The sequence below is a fragment of the Magnusiomyces paraingens genome (assembly GCF_902498895.1).
Source record: "Magnusiomyces paraingens strain CBS 517.90 genome assembly, contig: contig2, whole genome shotgun sequence".
Lineage (NCBI taxonomy): Eukaryota > Fungi > Ascomycota > Dipodascomycetes > Dipodascales > Dipodascaceae > Magnusiomyces > Magnusiomyces paraingens.
In genome coordinates this window covers 3,801,229-3,820,703 of record NW_022474068.1, presented here as the reverse complement: position 1 = coordinate 3,820,703, position 19,475 = coordinate 3,801,229, and the positions used below count along the sequence as shown (strand labels likewise).

At 39.1% G+C, this 19,475-nt stretch overlaps 9 protein-coding genes across 9 annotated transcripts; 5 read left to right on the top strand and 4 right to left on the bottom strand.

Moving 5' to 3' along the window:
- Positions 1-42: 42 nt before the first annotated feature.
- SAPINGB_P002944 (uncharacterized protein) lies at positions 43-723 on the bottom strand (the record flags this gene model as incomplete). Its single annotated transcript, XM_031997662.1, has 2 exons — positions 43-51; positions 316-723. The coding sequence occupies 2 exons, from the start codon at positions 721-723 to the stop codon at positions 43-45; spliced, it is 417 nt and encodes a 138-aa protein (XP_031853553.1).
- Positions 724-1,001: 278 nt separating this feature from the next.
- SAPINGB_P002943 (uncharacterized protein) lies at positions 1,002-2,338 on the top strand (the record flags this gene model as incomplete). The annotated part of the gene is made up of 4 exons (XM_031997661.1): positions 1,002-1,067; positions 1,128-1,187; positions 1,236-1,308; positions 1,362-2,338. The coding sequence occupies 4 exons, from the start codon at positions 1,002-1,004 to the stop codon at positions 2,336-2,338; spliced, it is 1,176 nt and encodes a 391-aa protein (XP_031853552.1).
- A 66-nt stretch (positions 2,339-2,404) lies between these two features.
- SAPINGB_P002942 (uncharacterized protein) lies at positions 2,405-4,675 on the bottom strand (the record flags this gene model as incomplete). Its single annotated transcript, XM_031997660.1, has 1 exon — positions 2,405-4,675. The coding sequence occupies one exon, from the start codon at positions 4,673-4,675 to the stop codon at positions 2,405-2,407; it is 2,271 nt and encodes a 756-aa protein (XP_031853551.1).
- Positions 4,676-4,884: 209 nt separating this feature from the next.
- Positions 4,885-6,333, top strand: SAPINGB_P002941 (uncharacterized protein; the record flags this gene model as incomplete). Its single annotated transcript, XM_031997659.1, has 1 exon — positions 4,885-6,333. The coding sequence occupies one exon, from the start codon at positions 4,885-4,887 to the stop codon at positions 6,331-6,333; it is 1,449 nt and encodes a 482-aa protein (XP_031853550.1).
- Positions 6,334-6,412: 79 nt separating this feature from the next.
- Positions 6,413-7,477, bottom strand: SAPINGB_P002940 (uncharacterized protein; the record flags this gene model as incomplete). Its single annotated transcript, XM_031997658.1, has 1 exon — positions 6,413-7,477. The coding sequence occupies one exon, from the start codon at positions 7,475-7,477 to the stop codon at positions 6,413-6,415; it is 1,065 nt and encodes a 354-aa protein (XP_031853549.1).
- A 936-nt stretch (positions 7,478-8,413) lies between these two features.
- Positions 8,414-9,307, top strand: SAPINGB_P002939 (uncharacterized protein; the record flags this gene model as incomplete). The annotated part of the gene is made up of 1 exon (XM_031997657.1): positions 8,414-9,307. One exon carries the CDS (start codon positions 8,414-8,416, stop codon positions 9,305-9,307), a length of 894 nt encoding a protein of 297 aa, XP_031853548.1.
- Positions 9,308-9,425: 118 nt separating this feature from the next.
- SAPINGB_P002938 (uncharacterized protein) lies at positions 9,426-10,280 on the bottom strand (the record flags this gene model as incomplete). Its single annotated transcript, XM_031997656.1, has 1 exon — positions 9,426-10,280. The coding sequence occupies one exon, from the start codon at positions 10,278-10,280 to the stop codon at positions 9,426-9,428; it is 855 nt and encodes a 284-aa protein (XP_031853547.1).
- A 1,073-nt stretch (positions 10,281-11,353) lies between these two features.
- On the top strand, positions 11,354-14,362 carry SAPINGB_P002937 (uncharacterized protein; the record flags this gene model as incomplete). The annotated part of the gene is made up of 1 exon (XM_031997655.1): positions 11,354-14,362. One exon carries the CDS (start codon positions 11,354-11,356, stop codon positions 14,360-14,362), a length of 3,009 nt encoding a protein of 1,002 aa, XP_031853546.1.
- A 2,363-nt stretch (positions 14,363-16,725) lies between these two features.
- Positions 16,726-19,449, top strand: SAPINGB_P002936 (uncharacterized protein; the record flags this gene model as incomplete). Its single annotated transcript, XM_031997654.1, has 1 exon — positions 16,726-19,449. The coding sequence occupies one exon, from the start codon at positions 16,726-16,728 to the stop codon at positions 19,447-19,449; it is 2,724 nt and encodes a 907-aa protein (XP_031853545.1).
- Between the last annotated feature and the right edge of the window lie 26 nt (positions 19,450-19,475).

Genomic DNA, 19,475 nt, shown 5'->3' with positions numbered 1-19,475 from the left:
GATTAATTTGATTGTACATATATTATTAATGAAGTTATATTTTTACGAAAACTAATTTTGAATATTTGAAAAAAAAAGACAATCATTAAAAAAAAAAGAATAGTCAAGGCCTTCCTTTAATTATATTAGCAAAAATGCAGGATCTGGATTTGTCATTATTTTTGGTGAAATCTCATTAATGACAACTGGTTGAATTATTTCAGATTGAATAAGCGACTTTTTTTTTTCATTGAATTTTTTTTTGAATTCATAGCGGCTCACATCCCCTAGTTTGTTTTGGGGCGGCTTAATATTTTGGTTTCGGGACTTAGTTACCAGTTTATGCACTGTAGTATTTTTAATTTCAGGAGCTTTTGTATTTTCATAAGTCTTTTTCAAAGAACCAGCCATTTCTGAGACTTTGGAATCCATTGGATTCGATATATGAGCGCCAACCATGGAATCATACCATTCTGCAGCAGTACCTTGTGTAAATAATGGTACTTCTCTTAACTGTTCTTGACCATCAAACTCATTAAGACCTTCATAATCTGCAATTTTAATACTGTTCATAGACTGACAGTTAAACCCCAAGTTCACTTTTTCCCATTCTTGGTTATCGTCTTCAGGCTCAGAATCTGAATGGGAGTCAGCAAGTGAACTCTCAATGGGTGACGATGGACCAGGACCCAGACGCCTTCTTTTAATCTGGAGTTTGTCGCTTTTTTGAAAAACAGTGAGCATCCTTTAAAAAAAAAACCTAGATGAATTAAAGAAAAAATTATTAAGAAAGGGAAACAGAAAAAGAAAGCAACTACATTTACCTTGTCTCAAATCCGTAATAATCTTTAGCTCATTGACCTCATCTCTCTCCCCCCCACAAGGGTGGGTTAGGTTTGAAATCCAAAGCACTATAAGCCGTGCAGGCCTTTTTTTTTTTTTTTTTTTTTTTTCAAACCTCCAAAAAAAAATTATCCGAAATCTCAACGCCAGATACCATTATTCTTTAAAACAGTCAAACAATGTCGTTAGTCAAACGTGCCCGAACATCAGGACCAGAATCTTCTTCCAACGCTTTAATTCAGACGGTATGTGTGAATATAGAAAATATATAGTGGTTTAGAATTTATGCTAATCTTAAAGAATAGCAACAAAATGAAAGATTAACAAGACTCAACGCGCCTACCGTCCAACTTAGTGGGCATGAAGTAAGTATATATAACAAATATAAAAAGACAACATTTTGACACATTTAGGGCCCTGTTTTAGCAGTGAAATTTGATCCAACTGGAGACTACATAGCTTCAAGTGGTATTCAACGTGATATTTGTACGTATTAAGCGCGCCAATTTTTTTTTCTTTACTAACAAGATGCTTTACAGTCATTTGGAAAACGTACGAAGACAATGCTCACCTTCTTACTCTCTCTGGTCATAAACGTGCTGTGCTCGATATTGCATGGTCGCGCGACGGTTCACAACTTTTTTCGGCTTCAGCAGACCATACTGTAGCCACAACCGACGTATACACAGGTGCACGCGTGCGCAAACACTTGGTGGTCACGGACCCTGCCAGTCCAGACTCGGGAATGGTTAACTCACTCGACACAGTGCGCCGTGGCACTGAATTAATTATTGCAGGCACTGACGCAGGCATCGTCGCCGTGTTCGATCCACGTGACCGGTTCCCAGTGTACACTATTCGGCCTCGACCATTTCAAGCACGCAACCCAGCAGCATCCAATCTACCAATTCTAGCAGTTGCTACCAACAATGACGGGTCACTTCTTTTTTCAGCAGGTATCGATGATGCCATTAGCGTTTGGGATCCACGTACACTTGGAGGCGAGTCTAATAGCTTTGATAAGCCTGTGCTTACACTTGCTGGCCATACAAACTCGGTGACGTCGCTGAGCGTGTCGCCTGATAACGAAACTCTGCTTTCAAATAGCATGGACTCTACAGTTCGCACATGGAATATTCGTCCATTTGTGCCTGGATCTCCTATGGCTGCAGCACCAGGTTCTACAGGTTATTATACTACACTTGCCACGCCAAGTCCACGCGCAGGACGGGTGTTGGATGGTGCACCAGCGGGAATTGAAAGCCGATTGATGCGTGCTGCATGGTCAACATTCCCCATAGGCCGCGATGGTATGCGTGGAACCCATATTGCGGCTGGCGGCGGCGACCACACTGTGGCTATATGGGAAGCACGTTCAGGCCAGCTGTTAAACAAATTGCCTGGTCATCAGGGAGCTGTCACTGATGTTTGTTTCTCACCTGCTGAGCCCATCATTGCCTCTGCGTCTTCCGATGGCACAGTGATTTTGGGTGAAATTCCAAGTTTGCGTGTTTGAATAGTAAATAGTAAACAAAAAAAATAAATGCAAAAGAAATAAATTAACCATGTTATATACATGTACTCAGCTATCTGTCTTTTTACGACGCAAAAAGCTATTGGCGCGTGCTAGCTTTGACGTATTGCGCTTATGAAAGCCTGGGACTTTACTTCCGCCGGTATCGCCCGGGCCGGCCGTGCTTTTAGAGTTGTTTGAAGCAGCCACTGCAGCGGCACCAGATGCTGTTCCACCGTTTTTACCAAACCGTTGTGTGTACACGACATAACTCTCAATGACCTTTTCAAACGTTGCCTTGTCTTTGAGTGCATCATCGCGCCGCGTTACACATTGGCTTTGCATCATGCGCGCTGCATCAATTGCCAGCGTCAGGTTGCGGACGTACTCGCTGACCTCGTCTGCTGTCATATTTTCGATTGCAATGTCGCTAACTGCTGCTAGTCGAGCCCATGAAGCAACCTTCTTGTCGTCTTCATGTGCACTTGCGCTCTGTTTAGGTGTATCCGGTTCAGTTTCTGCCGTAGTTTTCTTACTGTCCTTGTCTGTTGTCTGGCTTTTGTTCTCTTTGAACTCTGTGGGCAGAATTAAACGCTTCTGCTTACCATGTTGCGGCATTACTTCATCAAGGTCCACAGGAACTCCAAGAGATACGAAAAAGTGGCGTCTAATTGCACTTCGTCGCCAATCTGTGACAGCCGGTGCAGTGGCTGTTGGTGAAGGAGCAGCTGCTAGCTGGTCCCATAGAGACTTTGAGCGGACAGTAAAGTACGATAACGGCGTATATGCGTTTGTTGCCGGGATATTTGTTTGGGTCTCTGCTTGCTGTTGGGTCTCCTGTTGCTTTGGTATGCTTTCTCCGCTAATGTCACTTTGAGATCTTGTTAGAGCTTCTTGAGATTCAGATTCATCATCGTCATAATCTGGGTCTGTAGATGGCTTCAACTCTGCAACTGTGATTTGGGTGTTGGCGGCACTGGTTAATGTGTAAACAAATCCATTTCCAGACTTTGCACCAATAATACTTTCGATGGAAGCTTGAAGATGTGCTGAGTTGGAAAAGTCTGTTTCGCTAAGACAGGGAATAGAAGGAGCGATGGGTAAAGAGGTATGAATTGGTTCTGACTGTGGACCTGCGTCGAAGCTATCAAAGTCATCAAAATCGCCAAAATCGTCGTCAAAGTCATTACTTGCGTGTTCAGGTTGCGGCGAAGCCTCTTCAAAGTCGTCAAAGTCACCAAACTCACCATCATGAGAAATGTCTTTTGGTGTGTCTTTGTAAGTTGAGTTGCCGGCTTCTTCAAAGTTGTCAAAATCATCATCTTCATGTTCTGGATGGGGAGCCTCCTCAGATTCTTGTTGATGAGTAGTTTGAACAGGTTCTTCAATGTCGTCATCATGTGTTACTGTTGGTGTTGTTTCTCTAGAGTCAAAAGTAGATTCTTCTTTCTGGGCTGACTGGGAAATATCTTCAGAGTCATCTTTGTGAGTTTGCTGGTCAGTCTCAAGACCATCATTGTGAGTATTTTGAAGAGTCACTTTTGAGTCATCCACATGAACGGGGTAATCAATTTCTTTCGATTGATTTTGATTATCTGATTGAGTAGTCTCTTTATCATTTTCATGAGCCGAATGGCTAGCTTCTTTATCCGACTGAACGACCTCCTTAAACTCATCTTCCTGAACTGGCTGCTGAACAGCCTCTTTAAACTCGTCTCCATAAGCTGAATTCTGAGAATTTTCATTAAATTCGTCCTCATCCGGTGGTTGCTGGTACGCTTCCTCATAGTCATCAAAGTCAATATCACTAACCTCATATGGCTGTGGCTCAAATTGTTTTAAGGCGGCATCTTCTTGAAGGCTTTGCTTCTTGCTTTGAGATATGTCTTCAGACGACTTCAATTGCAAGTCAGAAGCCTCCTCTGAATTGGCTGGAGTTGTTTCAACACTTGGTTTCTCATCAGGCTGAGCCTCTTGCTTTGTCTGCTTTTCAGCTTCATGCTGTGTTCCTGAGGCACTGAGGGGTTCACTTGTATACAAAGGAAGAATCTCGTCAAACACCTTTTCGTGGGAATCTGAATCGTGTTCATAGATAGACTCCGGTAAAATGTTGAGACCTGGAGCTGGCGCAGCTTGAGGGGGGCTATTGTTGCCATCGCTGGCTGTGCTAAGATCGACTGAATAGGACACATGTGTTACGGTGACGTCGTCATTGCTGGTGTCTGCGACAGATGGCGGAGTTTTCGAAGAAGTGGCAACAGTAGGCAGTGATTCAGGCGGTTCCTCTGTAGACCAGACATTGGCATCGAGGTCTGTGAAATGGGCGGTAGCTGAGTCCATTATGTGTAAGTTAAGTTGGTTTGGAATAAGTACAGTGGTGGTGATGAACAAAAATTATACACAAGAAAATCTAAAATTTGGCGCACCCCCAAAAAAAGGAAAAAGTTTTTTGCTTGTGCTGGCAACTTCTCTTTTCTCATTCTACATCATCACCACCAACCCTTCCTTACCAGCAAAATTTCATCTTCCCACCACTCATTATACCAACAATGTTTGGAGTCCTAAACTTCTTCGGTTGGTTTATTCTGCCTAACCTGCTGACAGGTTTTGCGCAGACGCTGTGGTATCGCGTTATGACACCAGTGGGTGAGCCCAAGCCCCTACGCAACAGCGCGCGGTTTCGCCGCGACCGTCGGCGCATCTACTCAACCATTATCTGTGCGTATCTACTTTTTTCTGTGGTAGATGCATATTACTCGGTAGTACTGGATCCTAAGAGTCCCCAGAGTCGCGAGGCGTCTCTGTATAAGGTGCTCGAGATTTCAGTTGACGACGCTGCAGACCTTTCCGGTCAAGATCTGCGGTCTACGTTCCGCAAACTTTCACTCAAATACCATCCAGACAAGGTGGCTGCTGCTGCTTCTGCAGCCTCAGCTAAGAATGGCCGCGCTACAGCAGGCATGCGAATCCAAGGATTGTTTTCCCGCAAAGCCAATAAAGCCGACGACTACTTAACGTGGAGCTCAGAACAGATTGAGGCGCAGTTTATTCAAATCAAGGCAGCTTACGAGATGCTTAACAACCAGGTGACCAAGTTTGGCTACGAAAGGTTTGGACCACAGGCTGTGGCATGGTCCAAGAGGTTTGATGTGCTTATGGACTCTGTAGGCAAAGATCGTGATGGTAGTTTGACTGCACAGACAATGCTGGAGTTTCTTGTGCTTGGACTGAAATCGTCCATGACAACATTTTACCTGGGAACCTTTGGATCCATTGTGGTCATGTATACTATTGGATACCCCAAGACCGGCCATGCGTGGCGTGTGTTTATCGGTCTGTTGTGTATGGTGTTGGAAATCTTTATTGTGACACGGCCGCTGTCTACAGTTTACTCATACTTACCCGTCATGCGCTGGTTTGGGTTATTACCATACCAGGCTATTGCGATTCTGCACAATCTGATGGTGACTTCGTTTGTTGCGATTAACCAATTGGGTCCGATTATTTCGGAGGGCGAGTCTGACGATAGCGGGAGTGCTAGCAGTGACGAGAAGAAGAACAATTCGACTGTCGCTGCAGCTATTGCTGGTGTGCCTGGAACCGGTCTTGCTGGAGGTGGTGTGATTCCACCTCTGGCGTCGACTCGTGGCCAGAACGTGCTACAGAAGCAATTGGAGTTTTTGGAGCAATTGACGGACAATGTAGTGCATGAGAGTGTGCAGTCATATCGACATCAATTACTGCCGTTTGTAGGCAAGGAGAAGGAACCATTGCTGAAACAAGTGAAGCAAGCAACTGTGGATGCACTTGTGAACCGACGGGTGATGGACGATGTGGAAGTAAAAGATGCTGCAACTGAGGAAATGCCCATGGTGCGTGCTGCTGTGCAAGCCGAACGTAACGCTGTTTCATCTTCCGGATCATCTTCTGGTTCATCATCGTCGCAGTCTAATAATCATCCTGGGCCAGCCCGCAAGGTTGGCAGTCGCCGGAGATAATAAGACGACGACGATGTGTATATATAAATATATACAATGTACATTTAAGAAACTTTTTTTTTTTTTTTTTTTTTTAGACTTACATGTATCTGAGACTGTAAATGCAGATTGGTGGGGAAGATGGTGGTATGAAGTAATATTGTGACTCAGCTGGAGGATCAAACCTGCGGATTTCTGTCATTCTAAGCTTATGGGAGTTACACTCTGCTGCAAAAGTGTCGAAGGTTTCCTTTGATCTGATTGTTGCCGAGAGCAAAACGTCAGTAGTGTTTTTACCGTAATTGTTAATCATTTTCGCGAGAGTGTCAACGAGAGCTGAAGCCGCCGAAGGGTCGTATGTGACATCTGCTGCAAGGATCAAAGTACGACCAGATTGAGCCATTTTGGTCTTATTAAAGAGGAGGTCGAGATGACTTGAGTTTCCCCAGAAAACACAAGCTGCATCCGCAGTACTAACTCCTCGAGGGACCAACAAAGTTTGAGCATTGCGGGTCAGCGTTTCGTTAAGTACATTGACCACGTTTTCGTCGCCATCAGTCAGCATAACTATTTGAGGTGCATAGTGTGTGGAGGCAATGAGACCCACAAGCCCGGTTCCAGCGCCGAGCTCGATAATTGTGCTGTATTTTTCAGATGTCGACTCGAGAATGTGGTGAGATAAAGCAAGTGCGGCTTCCCAGGTGCGAAATCCTGTGCAACCCTCTGCGGAAATGACATCTGGAGACTCTTCGATAAGAGCGAAAGCAGATCCAGATCGGTTTGCTGGGTAGGAGATAATGGCTGTAGATGTAGAAGAGGTTCCTAACAGGGCCTGGGTAGCACCGATGGAGGAAGGCATGGCGACGATTTCGGCATAGTATTCGATAAAGGTATCGGTCATGGGGATATTTTTACGTTCCAGCATTTGAAGAACAGCTCTGGCAGCATTGGCGCAGTAGGTAGTTGGAGGATTTTCCGATCTTAGGGCTGCAATGAAATGGTCTTGAACGCGTTCCCAATCGGTGGATGAATTTGTTGCAGAAGCAAGAGTTTCGACGGTTTTGGCTATGTAGATTGGGTGAACGCGCTGTCCGACCCATCGCCGGAGCACAACCGCAGGGTCTTTTAAAGTATTTGAATTGATCGGTATCAGATCATCGACCATTTTTCTTTTTTTCAATCAAGAGATTATAAGTTATAACTATGGGATAATGATAATATATAATTTATATAAAAGGCTAGACCAAATATATTTTGTATACTTTGAACAAAAAAAATAAGTAATGAAAATTTTTTTATTATTATTATTAAAACGCCAAAAAACAAGTGGGCGGACTTAAATGTTTGTTTAAACATTTCAAAAAAAAAAAAAAAAAAAAAAAAAAAAAAACAAGAAACGGCTGGCAAACTCTACCGCATCACGGTGATCGCCCCAAATAGACACCGACCCGAGGATTATTGCTGGCGGTGGTGGTGGCGGCGGCGGAGCAGTTCAACGGGTTGGTGGCAAGACGTATTTCGGTAATAATTGTTGTCGTTGTCGGCATTAATAAGCAAAAAAAAAAGAAATGGCAAGTCAAAACTGCGGTCTTAGGCATACGGGAATTTTTATTTATTTATTTATTTATTTATTTATTTATTTATTTATTTATTTGTTTGCGGTTGTTTTCAGAAGGCCAAGAGCCTCGTGGTGATGATGATGATGATAATGATAATAATTATAATTATTCATAATTATGATAATAATAATGATGATTTTATAAAATGGGAGATTTTTTTTTTTTTTTTTTTTTTTTTTGCTTAGCATGTGTGTAATTAATATTGCACAGCCTCCACTGATAAATAAATAATATTTTTGGGGTCTTGTGGAAGGTTTTTATCCTGAGAGATATTTTTTTTTTTTCTAAAGTCTATTTAAAAGATTATATATCCCTCTATTTAATACATTTTTTTTTTGTTTTTATAATATTCTACTAAAATACTAAAAAGAAAAATAAAATATTATAATATAATATAAATGTTCCATATCTTCACTTTCTAATTTCTATTCAATATTCAACAACAATATTTATAAATCAACCATTTTTTTTTTACAAAATAAATGACTGCCACTCAACCAACAAATACACTCGTCATTACAGGCCTTGACCGCGAAGACTTTCCTCAACCAGGATCTATCTCTTCGCTTGATTCGCCAACATGCACAACAGACAAGCTACAAGCTCTTATCGCACATCATGTTCCAGTCGTACACTGGGCACCACTCAAGTCTTTTGGCCGGATCTTAGTCGTTCTTCAATCACCCACAGAAGCCCAGACAGCCCGTTCAACTCTTTCAGATTATAGCAACAAACATAACCTACACATCAAGTCATATTACTATACAAACACACCTCTCTACTCTTCTCCTGATGCACACTTACACCCTCCCGAGGCTCCACACCTGTTTTTCATTTCCCCACCACCTAGTCCGCCTGTTGGATGGACATCAAGACCCGAGGAACCTCCAAGACTCAATACCCCACCCGTGGGACTTGTATCTATGCAGGAGCATGGAGACAATGGCACTGACTCAGATGCAGAAAGTGTAAATGGACTGGAAATGAACCTGGACTCAGACGCGTTTCATTCTAGTCTGAGAGCCGCACTAGAGGATTTAGAAGCATCACAAGTTCGACGAGAACGAAAAGTGGCCGAGACTCAAAGCAAAGATGAAGCTGAGCAGCCTGAACATGGACCAGTTCAAGTGGTGAGCAATGCACAGGGAAAATTAACTAGACGAATCACTTTGCATGATCAAACAACAACCACAAAGGAGGATTCAGGCAAACCGGTGTTATCTTTGCAAACGAACGAGCTGGGGAAACATGAAAATGAGACTATAGTGACACCTACTATCATTTTAGAATGGGATGACGATGAAAATGATGAAGAAACAGTGATCCCATCAACAATCAAGAGTGTGCGCACGGGCCGGCCCCCTCTAAGTGTGTAAAAAAAAAAAGAGAATAAAAATTAAAAAAAAAAAAACATTAATATCACATCCATATGTACATTTGGGGGTTTCTTGTTTCCCTATTTAATATTTATAAACATAAAAAAAAAGAAATAAATTAGACCATAGGCTGAGGATTCTCCTTAGGTTTTTCTTTTGGCTCAGGAGCAGAATAAGACTCGGTGATTATCGCACCAACTCTTTTGTCACCGGGAAGAGGGATAAGCACACCTTCCTCATCATAACGAGCCTTGAAGAAAGTATAGTTGAGAATAATGTCATCGACGTTACGCATAAGGGGATCAGAGACGATATCTGGATCAATAAAGAAGAAAACAGGCATATCAACCTCCTCTCCAGGTGCAAGCTTTTGTTCCTCAAAGCAGAAACACTGAATCTTGTTGAAATATGGAGCAGCCTTTTCAGGGACCACAGAGTAGGTAGCCATGCCGATAATGTCCTGATCAGTAGGGTTGCGGGCTTTGTAGAAGGCAAGAGCGGTCTCACCAGGAAGAACACGAACTTCGCGTTGCTGAGGTGTGAAAGTCCATGGCATGGTAGTAGATGTATTGCCAGAGAAGGACACTCGAATACGTCGTTTGTAATCAACTGGAATGAGTTTTTCTGGAGAAAAGTTCTTGTCTGCACTCACAGGTGCACCAGAAAACCCAGATTGTTGGCATACAATACGGTAGAGAGGAACTGCGGCGTAAGAAAGAGTAAGGAAAAGAACAATAACACTGGCGGTATAATAGCCGGCTGTCCGGACACCCTTGCGCGTGCGCTCGTCGCGGATCCTGGACGAGATCTCTTCATATTGTTCACGGGTAATTCTTGGAGGTTGTTGCTTTGGAGGAACTGAAGAAGCCAGACGGAACTGAAAGGTACTTCGGGATGGTCTAGTAAAGAAATGATTTGTGGTACGAGGCAAGAGTCCCGTAGTAGGACGGGGTATCAGAGGTTTCGTTAGCATAAAGCGTATCATTGTATATATATATATATATATATATATATATATATGTATATTATATGGATAAGATGGGTATCTTAAAGAGGATAGAATTTAATTATTGGTCTTTTATATATATATATTTAAAATATAAAAAAGAAGAGGGAAAAGAAAGAAAAAAAATAAAGGTAAAAGATTAAAAGAAAAGTTCGGGAATCCTTGGACAGAAAAGTTGGCCAAAAAGGACTTTGGTGGGATGGCTTTGATCGGGGACTGGGCTGGAATAGAGGTAGAAGAAAAGGGAAACAAAAAAAAAAAATAAAAAATAAAAAAAAATAAGTACAAAATAATAAATCGGGTGATATTCATTAGTAATAATAAATAATCTATTAGTAACACAAAAAGACTACATTCCGGAAAAAGCATAATATATATAATATATATACACCGTTTAACAATAATACCTATTGTCACGGGGGGCCTCTGGGCCCCGTGACCTGAGTGGTTAGGGTTACATTGGCCAGGTGGAAATATAACCACAAACCTAGAAGCATCACCACAACCATCAGCATTACACAAGAATAGGATACTGAAGAGATAACAAAGTATTCTTAAGATCAAAGGTAAGAGAAATGATCTAGGCTGATGGTCCCGGGATACTAATCATATATAGACTATTACTTATTAATCAATAAATCACTTTTATTATTTATCACTATCATTATTAAATTCATATTATACCGAGAACTCGACACCTATTTTTTTTTAAAAAAGTTTCAAGAGCTGAAACAGTGTTCACAGTATTCTTCTGCAAGAAATGCTGCATTTTAAGCGCAAGTATCCGACTCTGTTAATCTAATTCCCATTCCAAGCGTTTTATAATATATCAAGAGTTGAAAAATTGTAGAGTTTGGTAAAAGATTTAACTTAAAATATAGTTGTGTCAATTAAAAAAAGTTCTTAACAAGTTTATGAGGCTCATCTTTCAGTAATTTTATAAGGTTTTTTTTTTTTTTTTTTAATTCTTATTTAATTCTTATTTAATTCTTATTTAATTCTTATTTTTATTTTAATTTTTTTATTCTTGCCACCATAAAATGTTTACACAAAATCAGTGGCAAATTTCTAGTGAAAGATTTACTGCACTTCTTGATACTCTAGATTTTGTAAAAGACCCTCGATGGGCAATTGAAGAGATTCTTGTAAATGCGGCAGCTGATGCATTCCCAAGTTTTGGACCCCAAGACATGTACACTGCAATAAGATCCCATGTCTCAAATCATACCAATTTATCAGCTCTGTATAAGTTTCAAGCAGTGCTTCTTCCAGTTTCTTTAAATGATCTCCAACTTACTCTGTTTTCTGTTTTTCACATTTCAACAGCCTCAGTAGCATTTGGGTGGGCACAAGCTACTGCTACACTAGAAGAAATGATACAACATGCTAAAAACTCACCATCAACCACAAATTTAAATGTTGCCGAGATTATTTCCACAGCAGATTGTTATCGTGCCATGCGCCCACTTTCGCTTAAAATGTGCGATTGTTTGTATCTTATGCTTAATTTTTATACACAACAACGAGACCCTGACATTGACTTATCGGATGAATTTGTGCATAAACTTGTGGAAAAACTACCAACTTTACGAACCCTTTTCGAATTATGGGCGCTCACATTAATTTTTGGTTCTGACCAAAAGCTGAGTGCACAAAACATTAAAATGGGAAACTTTGTTACTGCGCCAGCCTTATATCGTCCAGTATTTGACAAACTGGCAACAAGACCAATTAATAATATTTCTAATTTATATGACAAGCAACAAGAATTAGTGATAACAAACTCTATAACCATGGAACTTGAAGATTCCCACCAGGCACAATTACAAGCACTGTCGCCACCACAACAATGCAGACTTCCATCAGTACCTTTTATATTCACTACTCCATCACCACCTCCTCATGATGAAATAACAACGGTGGTTGAACGTACCATTGAAGATACTACTGTATACATTGATAAACCTTCGGTTGAAAGTCCTGTTTATTCTATACCTCAAGTTACTGACAGAATAAGTACCAAAAATAATGTTGATCTACATTGTCAAATTACTGAATCTCCCATTGACCATATTATCATTGATTTGACTAGTGATGCCGAAAGCCAAAACAAAACTCAAGGCGATTGCATGACTGCTCTTTCTGGTTCCCTAGACATTGAAAAATCAAACAATACCAATACCCAACAACAATCATATTCTGTTAAAAAAGAACTTGTCCCATCAACCAAACTTAATTCACCAAAGCCAATTTCTGAAAGTCCAAGTTTTCCAAGTCCAACTACAACCTCTTCTAATAATACCAACGTGGAGTATATCAATGTTCCTATATCTAACTTTTTTGATGACAAAGTTTTAAAAACAACCATTAGTAAAGTACAAAAATCTTCTAAAAAATTTCGAATGGTGAGCGGCAATGATACCATTAAAATCAATAAGTATGGACTTATTTTAATTCCCCAAAAAGATTATGCTTTAAAAAGATTTCTTTTAAAACAATTTGAAGAAATGAAGCATCTTCACACACAAAGAGAAGAGCTTACAAAAGAAATATTAAAATGGTTTCATTGGCCTGAGTTAAATGAAGACTTAGATTGGTATATACCCTATTGTGAAAATTGTCAAATTAAAGAAAAATATCTTCCTACTTTGTTTTGCAATAAACAAGTAGAACATTTAATTTTTTACCCATTTGCGCAACCTCACATATTTAAAATCACGTTAAATTCTTTTGAAACTGAAATTTGCTTGACTATTATGTGCCGTTTTACTCAATACATTATTGGCATACCAGTTCTATTAAACACAAATAATGAAAATATTATTGAAAGAATTTTGGAAGCAATTAAGAAAATTGGAAAACAATTACGTCCAATACATCTTTCTTGGGATGATGGCCTACTTTGTTTGGAGACAAAAGATTCAGAAACTTGGCTTAAGAAAAAAGGAATTAAGCGTGTACCAAAAGAATCATTTCACCCTTTAATTTCCTTTCATCTTGCAGAACGATGCAACGAATTCCTTAAACTCATTCGCAGCCATGAAAACAACATTTTCCCTTTATCATTCAGTTTCAAACTCCTTGAACAGTTGGTTGTTAAGCAAAATGCTATAAATATTAAAAAATCCACATTAACTCCAAAAGTTGTACTAAACGAGTATACTTGTGATTTAACTAAAAAAAATAAAAAAGCTGGCTTGGAGTTGGCTAAAGAATTGACGAATTGTTTTAACAGACATACTCATTCTGAGTATACAAAAGGCTTACAGAATGAGTTCAAAGTCTCTTCTTTCTTTCCAGAAAACTCTTTGGTATTTGTTGCACTACCTGTCAATCAACATTTTGATAGCGATTTAGATAAGGCCAAATATCAGGCAGATTTATCACTTGTTAATAACATGAAACTGGAATTGATTGGCCCATTCAGCATTGTTCGAGCTAATCAAAATCAATACGGATGCAGTTATAGCTTAATGATGCCACCGGCTTGGAACGTAAATGGCAAAATTAATGATACATTTGAAAATCAATATGTGATTTTGCCTTTGATGATTAACGTCCCTAAAGACAAGGTCTTTCAACTGCTTAAAGAAGGTCCTCATATTAATATTAATAACAGTTTTTTGAAGATTAAACCCCCAGTTTACAAGTCGAAAAATGGAAAATATTTAGTGACTCAGCTTGAAAACAGTCAAGTTATTGTGATTGGAATAAGATCACCATCGATGTTAGAAAATGAAAATAACCGCAGGAGAGAAAAAAACAAAAACGAAAATATGATTTATGATAGTGTTGGAGTTTGCAATAATTTCAGTAACACTGAATTTCAAAAAACTCATCAAGTGTCATATGATATATCATCGTCTAGTACTAATAGTCAAAGGAGAGCCTTAAATAACATCAGGGGGTGTACCTGCAAAAATATTAGCGGCGGTCTCTCAGATCCTCTCTGCTCTATCCATATAACCCCCATACCCTTCCATTCCAAGCGCAAGTACGACAATTCTGGTGATGATGTAGTTAAGAGATTTGTTCGATCTAATAAATAAATCTTTATTTTTATATATCATATGTATAACCCGTAAATGGTTAATGCTTAATTTATTCGCTAATAAATTTTAAGGTTGACGTCCTAGTGCGAATTTCAAGCGCCATTGTTACTGACAACATTTAGTGATCTTCAACTTGCTCTTTTTTGCAGCATTTCGCATTTCAACAGCATCAATAGTATTTGATTGAACGCGTGCAGCTGCTCCTCTATAGGAAATTCTAATCCGCACAGCTGCTGCTACTTCAAGTACAACTGGTAATACTTCTTGGCTCCCTGCAACATCCGATTTTTATCGACCATTGCGACCAGTTTCTCTTAACATTTGCAATTGCTACAGATTTTTGATTTATTAGATTAATATTTCCAACAGTGTAGTTTTTTTATTAACTATATATATATATACTTAATCTTCGTAATGAATTATAGCAGGAATTTGACAAGGTTTAAAAATTTATGGTTTTTTTTATTGGTATTAATGGTGATAAGCCCATATTGAAATAGGGTTTTAAGTAATTATAATTGCATTTTATAAAAAAATAAAAAAAAATAATAATAGCCTGTGCTGAAGAGTTTACATCAACTTTCATTAGCCCTAACCCTTGCGTAATCTCTATTAACTGAAGACCCTTGCAAAATAAGGAAAAAAAGACAATTTATTAGCCCTAACCCTTGCGGAATCTCTATTAACTGAAGACCCTTGCAAAATAACGGAAAAAAAGATAATTTATTAGCCCTAACCCTTGCGGAATCTCTATTAACTGAAGACCCTTGCAAAATAACGGAAAAAAAGATAATTTATTAGCCCTAACCCTTGCGGAATCTCTATTAACTGAAGACCCTTGCAAAATAACGGAAAAAAAGATAATTTATATGTTTTCTTAACGTTAATATAAAATAGGTATTTGATTTTATAATTTCAGCATAAAATTAAATAAATATATATTCTAAATGCTATCTCAACGTTAAGGAAACTTATAAATTACTTTTTTTTTGGTAATTTTACAATAGTTTACAAACTTATGTTTTATATTTAGTTCAATATATATGTTTTTTTTAGCACCAACAATATCTATATTGAACAAAAATCAATTTTTTTTTTCTCTCTGATCTTATTGTTTTCTCCTGAAAAAAAAAAAAAAAAATCAATTATATATATAAATAGACACACATTTTTTAAATATATGAAATTCTTTTAAAAAAACCGTCATCTATAATTGTTTAATTATCTGAGGAATCATAAAAAAAATATTTTGGATTAGTTTTATTTTTCCATATAGTTATTATCTTTTTTCCTCCACCAAAAAAAAAAAAAATATTAAAACAAATAAAAACCTCATATAGTTTATTTACCTAAGAATTTTTTTAACTCTCAAAGTATGGATATTATAGCATTCTTTTATTTAATCACCATGAACATGCCATATATATAAGTTAATAGAGATTTTCAGATTAATATTTAACATTTTTGTTTTCATAAAGTTTATAATTATTTTTTTTTCTTTTCTGAATATTAAATTAATTTTTTTGAAAGTTTTTAAAAAAAATTAAATAAAAATAAACTTTGATAGGTTTAATATATATGGACGGATAAAAAGGAGATCTTCAGATCTAAATAAAATTCACCCATATTTTTTTTAATCCAAAATGAAAAAAAAAAAATTAAAAATAAAAAAAAAAAAAAAATTAAACTAAATTGATAAAGATTAATAATTTTTGTGATATTTTGAAAAAAAAAATATATATATATATATATTACTTATTATAGAGATTTCCTTATAATTTAATTTTTCAATGTTCTGAAAGTTCAGGTTGTTAGAAACTATTCGAGTTTCCCCACATTTTTATCACGTGATTCTTTAAGTACATTGAGTCACCTGCGTATTTTTCTGACTGTGTCTTTTGTAAATTTCCATCTCCGCTTTTAAAAAATTTTTGAATGAATTTTTTTTTTTAGCAAGAAGAAAGAAAGAAAAAAAGAAAGAAAAAAAAAAAAAAAAAATCAAAATTTTTTGCTTTCGCCCAACTTAGAAACAAAAACTGCCCCATCACTACCACCACTACATTTACACTCACACCAAACCAAACCAAATATTTTTTTTTTTTTTTTTTTTTTTTGAAAAATCCCATTTTAATGGCCCTCCACGTCTTTTCTCTGCCTATTCCTTTCACCGGTCCCGACTTCTTATAGAACCGGAACCTTACACGCTCTTTTCTTTGGCTTCGGGACTCTGCTCATCACTACTATTAACTTAGCCCCTCTTTTTTTTTTTTTTTTTTTCAACAACCAAAACCTTAAATCCTTTTGTCTATACATATATATATAATATATATAAACCCAACAAACCATCCTCCATTGAAAATATGTCTCTACCAGCATCCCAGCACCAGCATCAGCAACAACAACAGCACCAGGTTGTGTCGCCTCAAACTATCCCCCCATTGAACTCACCGTATGGCCATTCTCCAGGCTCTCAAACGGCCCTGCCATCTGTTGCCAACCAAGCAGCAATGTCCCCGCAAGGTTCTTCCTCCACATCAGCATCCACCCCCGCACCACTAGCACCAGCACCAGCACCAGTACCAATAAGACATCAGAATACATATTCTGGATCTCCTGGCCACGGGTCTCCATCATCATCATCATCATCATCATCATCATCATCAAAACACAAAGATCTCACATCGCCTGGAGCGATGGGACTCTCAGCAAAAAAGCCTTTGCAGCTAAAAACAGCACCACCTTCTAAAGGCAAGCCGCGAGGAAGGAAACGAGGCAGCGGGGCATCCACCCCACAAGTCTTAAAAGCAGCACCACAACCACAACCACAACCACCAGCAACAACATCAACATCAACATCAACAACAACATCAACATCAACATCAACCTCAACCTCAACCTCAACCTTAAACTCCAATGCTACTACCAATATTCCCAACCGCGACCATAATCCATCGTCTCTTGCTGCGATTCTTGCACATCCAGTATCTCACCCATCACCACTGGGTCCTTCGGCGTCCTCAGCTGAAGAATCAACCCCTCCCAGACCAGCACAAGTAGGCCGACAGCAAACTTCGAAAAAACCCAAGCGAAGGAAAGTAGATCACGCGTGTGTGTACTGTCGACGATCCCATATGACTTGTGACGATGAGCGGCCCTGTACCCGGTGCATCCGGCGTAATATTGGGCACCTGTGTCGTGATGAGCCCAAGCGCAAATCTGGGGCAGCTAGTAGTGCATCCCCAGACCAAAAGGCTAGTGAGGGTCCCGGGTCATCAGCATCTAGCAAGGCTGGGAAGTCAGTGTCGCCAACACCTATTTTGGCAAGTAATAACATCAATAATGGCCCTGAGCCGCTACCGTCGTCAGTGCACCAACCTGCAGCACTAGTGCTAACGTCCACGTCGCAAAGCCTCACGTTTACCGAATTGCAGGATTCCAAAAACAATTTACCATTCCACAGTAACAATCCATCCTACTCCGGTTCGCCACCTTCTCCTGCGTCTCCTTCCAACTTGAAGAATACCCAGCATATGACAACCAACTCGCCCAAGACGAGTAATACTAACTTTTCACATCCGCTTTCTCAGTCATTGACTATGGATAAGCAAGCCTCTCAATCCGCAACACCTGGGCTTGCTAACAATAACAATAATAATGTTGTCAACAACAATGGTGTCAACAACAATGGTATCAATAATAACAATAATAACAATAATAATAACAATAATAATAACAACAACAACAACAACTATAATAGTCAGTCGTTCAGTAGAACACCCTTTTTAAATGACTGGTTAGGAACTCAGAGTATTTTGTCACAAACCTCCGAGTTTAATCAGAATTTGTTTTTCTCGGAGCACGCCAATAGCGAGTTTGCATCGCTGGGCGATTTTCTTGCCATGATTGAAGACCCTAATGCAAACTCAGACTTTTTGCTACCAGGGTCACTCGGGAACTCAGCGCCTGGGTCGACCAACATTTCACCAGGGATTTCACGCAAGAGCTCTAACACGGATGTGACAAAACTGACATCTGTGCTTGGAATGGCACCATTTGGTAATAACTCAAATACTTTTAATGGAAACTTTAATGGTGATAATAGTCAGCAACAGCAGCCACAACAATTGGCTCCCTTTAATCAGTACACATCACAGTCTGTTCAATATAATAATCCACAGAACCAACAGAACCAACAGAACCAACATCATCAACATCATCAACATCATCAACAACAACAATCACTACAGCCACTACATCATCATCTTTATCAAACACAGCCACAACCACAACCACAACCACAACCACGACAGCAGCAACAGCAACAGCAACTACAACTGCAACAACGGCATTTACAACCACATCAACAATCGATACATTCTAATCAGTATCAGATACCTTCTTCACAGCCGCATCAACCGGTGATTTCGGACTCTGCAAGAGATAAATTCTTTTTAACAGCAGCGGACCCGTCGGTTGATGTTTCGCCAGAAGAGCGGCTGAAGCAGGTTATTCGAGCAAAAGTGGAGGCCGGGTTGTTACAGCCTTTCAACTATGCGCGGGGATACGCGCGGCTTCAAAAGTATATGGATAGCTACATGAACCAGTCATCAAAACAACGGATTCTTAAGCCACTTTCTGTGTTTCGACCGGCGTTTAGGGCAATTGCACAGTCATTGTTGGACGTTGATCTAGTACTTGTGGAAGAGGCATTTGAACGGATGTTACTTGACTATGATCGAATCTTTACGTCGATGGCTATTCCAGCGTGTTTGTGGCGACGTACTGGAGAGATTTACCGGGGGAACAAGGAGTTTGCAGGACTTGTTGAAGTATCTGTTGAAGATCTTCGGGATGGAAAGCTTGCAATCTATGAGCTCATGTCTGAAGAGTCTGCAGTCAATTATTGGGAAAAATATGGGAGTATTGCATTTGATGCTGGGCAAAAAGCAGTGTTAACGAGTTGCAACTTACGAACTCGAGATGGACGGAAACGGCGGGCATGCTGTTTTTCATTTACGATTCAACGGGATTGTTATAATATACCTAGTTGTATTATTGGGAATTTTATACCAATTCACCCTTGATGATTATGAAATTATGAAATAATGTA